This window comes from Vigna angularis, chromosome 3, assembly GCF_016808095.1.
Source record: "Vigna angularis cultivar LongXiaoDou No.4 chromosome 3, ASM1680809v1, whole genome shotgun sequence".
Taxonomy (NCBI): domain Eukaryota; kingdom Viridiplantae; phylum Streptophyta; class Magnoliopsida; order Fabales; family Fabaceae; genus Vigna; species Vigna angularis.
Window position 1 is genome coordinate 1,286,002 of NC_068972.1, and position 9,592 is coordinate 1,295,593.

Here is a 9,592-nt window from a genome sequence, read left to right on the forward strand (position 1 = left end):
TATAGTGGCTATTACTGTTACTTTATTTACTTTGATATTTACTTGAAAATGAGTAATACCAAACTAATCAATTAAAATTTACATTATTACACTTTTATTATTTTAAAAAATGTATATGATATTTTACGATTTATTGAAAATTTTATTTAACTAATTTTTTCTATTACATGTAAATGGAGTTCTAAGACTATTTAAGACTATATGTCATCTTTACCGTGTCATTTTTTTTTTGTAATATTACTATTCTAGTACTTTTTGGAATAATATCAAATTACTGTGGATAAATTAAATTAGGATTATTCTTATTTTGTGTATTCATTATTAGTCTAATTTTATTCTTTTTACAAACATTTTAATATTGTAATATTAACATGATAAATGTTAGATTTTAATAAATATTAAACATTGTTATAGATATTAACATGATAAATGTTAGATTTTAATAAATATTAATCATTGTTATAGATATTTTAAGCCAGGTCACAATAAGTTGATCTTGTCGTTACTGATAAAATCAAGCAGTGTTAATAGTGTGTGAAACATCTAAAATCTACGAGTTTGAGACCACAAATTGTAACAAGAAATTATTATTGCCAAATGAGATGAGGAAATTGTCACCATCAAGCTTCATATTGATGGAGTTTGTGAAATGATACGTTACAATGTTATTTTTATTTCAATACGAGTGCTCCATAACAAAAAAATAGACAACATTTTTATGTTTAATTGTTAATGTTTCAAAATAATACGTAAACTTTGGAACGGTCTAAATATGAATGACACAGTAGATTTAGTAATCTAACATAATATTCATATTACCTCTGATTGCATTCTTCAGAATACAATTAAATGGCATTTAAGAGTTGGTAATAGGAAACAGAACATCTATAGAAGATACAAGCTAGATGTGAAAGCTAAGTTTACAAGTCGTATAATGGTAACCAAAAACAACCTTCCCCGGTGTGGTTGAAACAACAAAATATGGAACCGTTCTTACAGTCACGAATGAGCTAATGACCCAAAATTTATTATTCCACCTCCTCCTCCTCATTGAAGAATGATAATTGAATCAAGAACCTAAAAAACATAATCAGAATGGCACAGTAATCAAGAAATAATCTAACAATGTACTCAGTAAATGTAAGTATACAGTCCATTTCAAAGGGCCTGAAGGTTGGAATTACTAACCTTGCTTTTTCTCCAATTTTGTTACCACATCTTGCATAGCATATATTACCATCTTTTTCACCTGCTTCAAAAGCAGTAATCAAGGAGAAAAATAACATAAATTTACAGCACAAAGCTGTTGATATGACAACGCAAAGTTCATTTCTTGATGCATTTGAAAACATTAATTGTAGAATTAATCATATCTGCTAGTCATGTGTTTGGTTCTGAGAAGTTAATATGAAAAGTAATAAAAACATTTCAGTACAAACATCTACACATAAGCATTCTCCTGGAAAAACACTAAACTAACATCCTTTTTCAAGTCTATCAAAACTTCTTGCAAATATCACTGAAGCTAACTTCGTAATTCACAGTTAGCCCATCAAGGAGTAACAAAAATTAAGAGATGTTATATCTCAAAATATGAAGCAAAAAAATGGCAGAAACGAATCAACAGAAATAGTTTGACATACCTCCAATTTATCCTCAGCAGACCCATGGCTTATGGGAAGTTTACGAAATTCCTCTGTTAAACGGAAGCACTCCCCAACATTTTCAGGAGAAACAAAATCCAATGCAACTTTAATACATGACTGCAAAAGAAAGACAAATCATGCATTTACAGAGAACATTTAAATATTACTTTATATAAAACTTATGAACAACAAAAAGCAAACTGATCGGAAGGGGACTAAAAAAAACCACTAGTTCAAACCTCAATGTTGCCATTGTATCAAATATCTAAAAGAAAAAGTATGAATTACGACGAAATTAAAGCAACCAAACTTTGATGTATCAACAGTTTCATTACCTTCACAGGCTTGCTTGCTTTGCGAATCATGGACATGGGATTAATATCAACGAAACAATGAAATAATTTTATTAATATCAATCACACCAATTACAGTCTCAAGTTTTTTATTTGTAACAATTAATTTCTCAAAAATAAGGAAACAGAATATGTCGAAACAAATAGGAAAATTCTACTAAAGGTATCATCTCAATCAATATGAAGATATATTTGTGTACCAATTAACTACTATTTACAGCACTTCCACTCAAATCGGTAAAAGAATGTCATTCATACCCAACTTGCCAACAAATCTTGAAATATGTCCAAAAACACACTTTGGTGAAAACGTATATTGTCTTAAAAGGAACATTATTTGTAACCACAAAATCTCTTTATAGACTACCTTTAATTATGTCATTGTTAATTCCAATATGTTTTGATTATGAAATGTGGTAATAGATTATGGGCAAAGTTCATAGCTAACTTACTGCAACAATATAGCTGCATATGGACACCTGCCTTCATATTAAAGTCATCTTTTTAATGAATTCAACTTCCCTCACATGAATTGAGTCCAATGGTAACTTTTCATTGAACTGAGTCTACGTAGACTTGTGGGAAGATTACCCTTGACTAGTAAGACTCATAACGGTCTAGTTCATAGAAAAGTTACACAAAAAATAAACATTCATGATACCAATTCCACAATGGTGTCAAAATCATACCCAATAACAAAAGAAAATCTGAAGGAGGCAAAGGGACACAAGCCCTGACAACAATGTGAGTTAACTGCAACAAGAACGCCTTTTCACTGTTGACCGAAACAAACTAACAACGACTGTGGGTACATTTAGTTGAAGTTTTTTTAAATTAAAAACACACTAACTTAGTTTTTGGTTGTGGAGAAAGAAGAAAAATTGGGGGATCAAACATACCCTGGCAACGCTATTATTCCCCTCAAACTGCAACTATTGGGCACGTGTTATCAAACTCTCGAGTTAACTCGGAAGTAAACTCGTTTTCTGCGTAAACTCGGTAAAATAGACTGGGAAATCGGTCGGATCATGTAGAATCGCGAGTTTGGAGCGATTATGCAAGCTTGAAAGTTATATATTTAATGAAATGCATCAAAGTTAATGACAATAATCCAAGTATTTATGTTTTACAATATTTATTTTTATGAACAATATATTTATAAATTTTATTTATTTAAAGTTATATAATTTTGTAGACTTATTTGAATTAAGGTATTATTTATATAATTTTTTTCATCTGAAGTAAACTCTAACAAGTTTACGAGTCGAATTTACTCAACTCTCACGAGTTTACGTAAACTCTTGAATTTGATAACCTTGGTTGGGCATCACAACTTTTCACTTTGATCTTCCTCGTCACAACATTGTGATTTCTTATCATAAGTTCTCTGTATAAAAGCTGGCGTACTTCATAAATGCAGCTCTTATTCTGAGTTTTTCTTTGACTAAAAATGTTTGCAGTTGCAAGTTTCCCTCGTCAGTTGAAAAATGTTTGCAAAACTCCCAAGACTTTAGGTAAACTCTTGAATTTAACAACCTTCATAGCAACAATGAAGATAAAACAAATTTATCCTGTATGTTCACTTTACCTTCAGATTTCTGACTTGGTGAGGACAGCCGGCTGGAATGAAAACAGCATCTCCAAGCTTCTGAACGAATGTCCAGGGCTCAATTCCTACAAGATACATAGCAGTGAATTTGGAGAGGAACAATTCAGACTTCTACCCAAAATCAAAATACGAAAATTGGGTTACTAACCATACTCCTCCTTAAGCTTCTTCTTATGCTCCACGGTCAAATAGAATGTCTGGTCATGGATGGGGTGAATAACCTTCGATACCCGAGGATATGACCCGTTCAAGAAAAAATAAAGTCAAATCAGTACGTGAGGTAATTACAGCTGATGCATTATCTATATACAGGTATTGTCCGCCAAATACTTTAAAATAATTATTCACAACCACCATTCACCCAATCCATATTGACATGTATTTAATGAAAATTTTATTACAAGAAAATGACGGAATGGGAGAATCCAACATTACAAGGGCGAAATCCTCCAATTATTACAAATATTAAAACTAAATAGATTTGTTATAAAACAAGCTTCACAAATGACTCAGGCTGAAAAATAATACCCAATACAGATTTACCTGCTCTACAGGACTGCAATGGATATGCCTAAACTCTCTAAAATGCTTCATCAGATACTCCTGCAATTTAGGTACATCCTGCCTCCGAAAAATATCCCACAGAGCACCTTCTGAACCATCCCCTGCAAACGACAAATCACTTTCTGGCCTCGTTTTTACTTCGTCAACATTAGTTTCTCCATCGTGATCACTATGCAGTTCCTTCTTGTCTTGCTCAAAGTGCTTTAGTTTCAACTTGTCAATGGCACTAAGATGCTCAGGTTGCAATTTGAGTTCAGCAATATGAGTCAACACATTTACCTAGAACAGTCAATTTATACAAAAGGGAAAAAATACTTTAATTTCACCATTAATGCGTATGCAACCAAGAACGTACAGCAATAAACACAAAACACAAACAAATACATTTAATGAGGAAAAGTTACTAGCGTATATATATATATATATATATATATATATATATATATATATGATCCAAATGCATCGTTTATCTGAAATTCTTCCAAATACAAAAGTGTACTGATTCTTGATGTGAATTGAAACAAGAATCATCTTACTCCACTCATAAGATTCCAAACAGATAAATTAAATGGATCATGAAATACAAAAATGAATACATCCTACAAACTAGCGTTTACAAACATGAAACACTATCGGAAAAAAACACCCTTAAATCTTCAAATAATTTAGAATAAATCCTTGAAAATAGCAGATCAGGAAAGGAAATAGAACATACAACATCGGACATATCACAGTGGAGCTTAGTCACTGAGTCACCACGTCCAAGCTCCTGGGGAAATCCATAAGCAATGTATGTCTTTGGCCCCATGTCTGGCTTTGGACAATCTTTAGCAAATTTAACAGCTATGTTAAGGCAACCCCCAAAAGGATCAGTATATTCCTTGAATGGTAAAGAAGATATGAACTCAGCAAAATGTCTAGGCAAGCGTTCCTCAAATAAATTAGAAGGTGGGCAGTCTTTTAACTTCAATATCCGAGGCCAATGAAGCCAATCCCCAAAAGCTTTCGTATACCCAGTAAAGAATTGGTGCATCTTAATTTCTACCTGGATTTAACCAACAACTCATAAAAATGCAGAAATCAGCAGCAACAGAATATCATAAATGTCAAGTAAATGCAGTAAAGAATCGCAGAATCGGTAAAATAAAGCAGACACCACTTACTTGAGTCTGATTACAAAATTTGAAAAGAGCAAGAAAATTAAAATAAACATTACACAGGATCAACTAGATCTTGTAGCAGGGATTAAAAAGCAGACAATAAAATAATAAAACACGGTGCATAGGCAACAGAAAAAGGTCTGTTAGGAAAAGAAAATAAACATAAGGGAAGGGTCCAAAATAAAGCAAGCAACAATTATTAAATGCATGTGACTAATATATTAACTACACTCACAAAAATGAACTTTTATTTACCACCCTAATGTGTGTTCTAATCACCCACATTCAACCTAGGACTGGCGTATCTTTATTACCCGGAAAACAGAACATCAATAATTGGTTTCTTTTAGTTGAACTATCCACCAAAATATCGTAATTTTTAACTACTTTGGAAAGTATTTTTTGAACATTCAAGAAAAAAACAAAATAGAGAAACGGGTGAAGTTACCAAATTCAAGAAATTCAACGTAAATTTGCCATAATTAAATTAATCTCTATCAACCCTTTGAAGCCTAGTGGTTCCAGGTAAAATAAGCACCAATATTAAATAATTTAAACATCAATTTCATGGGAGGGAATAACAAATTTTAAGAAAAATCACTCCGGCAAACAAAGTTAAACAAACCTCGCAGAAATCTAAGCAATCAATTGCCTTTCCATATAAATGTTGTTCACGTTTGGTATTATTCATCTGACGCAATGCACGCCACATGACAAGCGGTTCCCAGCTTAAACCAGATGTACAATCAAACACATGGCTAACAATGACAGGCTCCCCCTTTTCCCAATGCCACTGAAAATGCCCTAAATCCTTATCCTGTAGTTGTACAGCCTTAGGACAGTACAAATAATTGTCACCAGAATCTGCACGGGATGCAGCCTTCCTCATACCATAATTTGCGCTTCTATCAGGCCTTGAACACAAACACAATTTGTCAGGGGTCTCATGCTTGAATGTTTGTTCCAGTCCATTTGCTTTACACAATAAATCAGTAATAAAATGTTGACCTAATACACTTCTCAGTTCAAGAAAACCATGGTTACATTCTTTTGGACAAGGAATGCTACCATTACTATCTGCATGCCATCCAGCTCTTGACCATTCGCGAATTAGAGACTTAGCAGCAGCATTTGATTCTATTTGATTTACCGTTTTATCTACATTTCCACCATGCAAGTAATCACGACCTCTGAATGGAAACTCCAACGTAATTGGATCTGCACCCCCTACAAGCTGACCACTACGAAGTTCACGGCAACAGATAAGACAAAGATAGAAAGAACATTCCGTACAGCTTCTGTGGTAATCAAATATTGAAATTTTGCAATTGTCACTGCAAGAGAGTGTTAAGTTAATAAATAAAGATACAAGGATAATTGGGAAAAAGAAAATAAGATGGGAGAGAAAGATACCAACCAATATACACGTTCATCCTTAAAATAATCTGCGTGTACTACTTCAAGCTCTGAGACTGAGATTCCTATAGTGCACATCCAAACAGCAAATTATATAATGCAAATATATGGAACTTGTACTAAACTCTGACTAGAGCATAAGATGAAAGGCAAACTTAAAGCTTATCAATTATTACAAAACAGATAATTCTTTCTCGTTTGCAAGTCAGAATTCGTTGCAAAGAGATGTGTGGCTTCATGATGTACAAAAAATTGGTTTAGTTGTGAGTATCTTAATGCGTTGGATGGAACAAACATGCAAGAACAAATCATGTCTTCTTCTGCATCAAATTCATTTGTTTTGTGAGAAACATTGATTCACATAATAGTAACCAAAATCAACACTTGTTATGTAAAAATACCCTGTATCTTAGCTTCTGTCTCATTCTCAATCCTTTGCTCTTCATCCAACAATCTTAAATACGGAAGAAGTACTTGCAGCAAACACATAGAGAGCTCAACCTTCTCATCTTTATTGGTGCTGGTTTTTGCCTTCATTTTCTACAGCAACCAAAGTGACACCATTTTAAATGCTGAACTCAGAAAAGATGAAGACACTTGAAGGGAGAAGACCTAACTTTAATAAGTACATTAGATCGCAAGCATGCTTTGCAGTTGCAATTACCACGGCACACGGGACATGCCTCTGCAATGCAATCCTCTTTCAAATGAGGATACCTAAACACACAGAAAACACTTCAAGGATTAACAGTTGGTCACGTTATCATCATTCAAAACCAAAACTACAAAATATTTGCAATAACTGATCCAGAAATTGGTCTGGGAATTGTTTCTTTCCACTAAAGTCATTTCCCCCTAACATAGGAAAGGGGACCATATTAGACATATATTACGTAACTTCTGGAAATTCCCCATAGAAAGCATTAACATATGGGTAAACAATGGACATGCCATTTATACATCGGCTTGTCATTTCAAGTCTTTCAAATAATGTGCTTAAAATCTTACAGAACAAAGAATATGTCAGTAACACCGACTTGGTAGCTGGCAATGCAGTGATAACGGAGAAATAAACCTCGTATTGATCTTACCGAACCAACCAAGGCATGCTATACAATATCATTATATTACAATTTAATATTTCAAGTCTTTCAAATAATGTGCTTAAAATCTTTCAAATAATGAAATACAATATCATTATATTTCAAGTCTTTCAAATAATGTGCTTAAAATCTTACAGAACAAAGAATATGTCAGTAACACCGACTTGGTAGCTGGCAATGCAGTGATAACGGAGAAATAAACCTCGTATTGATCTTACCGAACCAACCAAGGCATGCTATACAATATCATTATATTACAATTTAAATAGAGAGAATAAATAAATTTCATAGTGAGACGGAGTTATACCAATTTTGAATACAGGGAATGCAAAATCTTTTGCTTTTGCAATTTGTGCACCTCACAACCCTGCCTTTATCATTTCTCTGGCATTGATGGCACATATTGGATTGATTTTCAATACACTGTTGATTGAAAAACAGAAATACCATCTCAAATGTGAGCTAAAACATGTTTGTATGAAAAGCTAAACCCAACCAAACATAAATACTTTTTATTAAATAATAAATCACTTCACCTCCTTATCCTTCTTATTCTTTTTCGGCATCACAGCTTCTATTTTGACTTTACGGCTTCTACTATTGTGTTGTTTCCGAATGTCACTTCCACTTCCCGAAAAACCGGCAGGTATTTCAAACTCACCGCCACCTTCCTTAACAACTTTTCTTTTCCTCACAGGTCTCTTCTCATGAAGCTCGCCATTACCCCCATCTGTCACGCCTTCTTGAAGAGAAGAACCACCTACCACATCCCTTTCACCGTGGCTAACATCTCGACCACCCTTCTTCTCCAACAAATTTTCGTCTGAATTCTTCCTGTCCATTTCTTCCGTTTCCTTTTTCACATCTTCAAAAAAAGAATATCCGACCCTGCTATTTTCACCAATTTTCTCCAACAAATTTTCCTCCAACAACTTCCTTTCCATCTCCTCCTTTTCCTTTTTTCTCTTTCTGCCACGCTTCTTCTTCACACCTTGATCAGAGGTAGAAACTCCAACCCCACCATTTTCACCATGGTTTTCGTCTTGAGCGCTGTTCTTCTCGGACAAACTGCCCTTGGACATCGTTGTCTTGCCCTCCTTTTCACTTCTTCTGCCACGTTTTCTTTTCACACCATCATCAACTGTTTCAGTAAAGTTGATTGCTTTCCTCTGATCAGCCTCACACTCGGCATTAAAATCCAAAGATTGAATATTTTGCAGGGTGGGGTTTGAATCGACCGGAATGGTGACTGTATTTCCTCGTCGGCTTTTCCCTTTGCCCGCCATAAAGTAGAGGGTATCAAATTTTTTCAGTGTCTTGGCAAAATATAAATAACCAAGATTGAGAATCACTAACGAAAAGTGATAAAGATTGAATTAAAACCAGTTTGAACCCTAACTATCTGCCTTTGACTGTCTGCATTCTATTTCAGTTATGCTACACGCTCCAACAGTACCTAGATTATTAAGATTTTACATGGAAATGATAAATAAAAAAGACAAAGGGCAGGGAGAATTTTCAAAACCCGCGCCAAAATTAAAGCTTTAGGAAATGCTCTCCAAATTTAATCAACCAATTAATCAGAAAATTAAGATTTCAATGGAAAAGCATTTTTTTTCTAATATTTAGATTATACACTATTACATATTACTGAAATATAGCACCATAATCCTAAATAAAAGTTTTCATGGATTCACGAACAAAATCTAAATTTTACAACAAACTTATCATTTAAATATAA

General features: G+C 33.7%; 1 protein-coding gene across 3 annotated transcripts; it reads right to left on the bottom strand.

The window, feature by feature from the left end:
* Positions 1 to 767: 767 nt before the first annotated feature.
* Positions 768 to 9,367, bottom strand: LOC108326469 (lysine-specific demethylase JMJ26-like). 3 transcript variants are annotated; one of them, XM_017559992.2, is made up of 13 exons: positions 8,388 to 9,367; positions 8,159 to 8,274; positions 7,378 to 7,465; positions 7,150 to 7,288; positions 6,750 to 6,813; positions 5,958 to 6,666; positions 4,888 to 5,217; positions 4,152 to 4,451; positions 3,757 to 3,829; positions 3,588 to 3,673; positions 1,644 to 1,763; positions 1,189 to 1,252; positions 768 to 1,077 (listed from the first exon to the last, which is right to left on the bottom strand). In XM_017559992.2, exons 1-13 carry the CDS (start codon positions 9,135 to 9,137, stop codon positions 1,070 to 1,072), a joined length of 2,847 nt encoding a protein of 948 aa, XP_017415481.2. In that variant the 5' UTR covers positions 9,138 to 9,367; the 3' UTR covers positions 768 to 1,069. The 3 variants fall into 3 exon arrangements, with proteins under 3 accessions (XP_017415481.2, XP_017415480.2, XP_017415482.2); XM_017559991.2 differs by having other exon boundaries at positions 7,366 to 7,465; positions 8,388 to 9,366; XM_017559993.2 differs by having other exon boundaries at positions 1,189 to 1,249; positions 7,366 to 7,465; positions 8,388 to 9,364.
* Between the last annotated feature and the right edge of the window lie 225 nt (positions 9,368 to 9,592).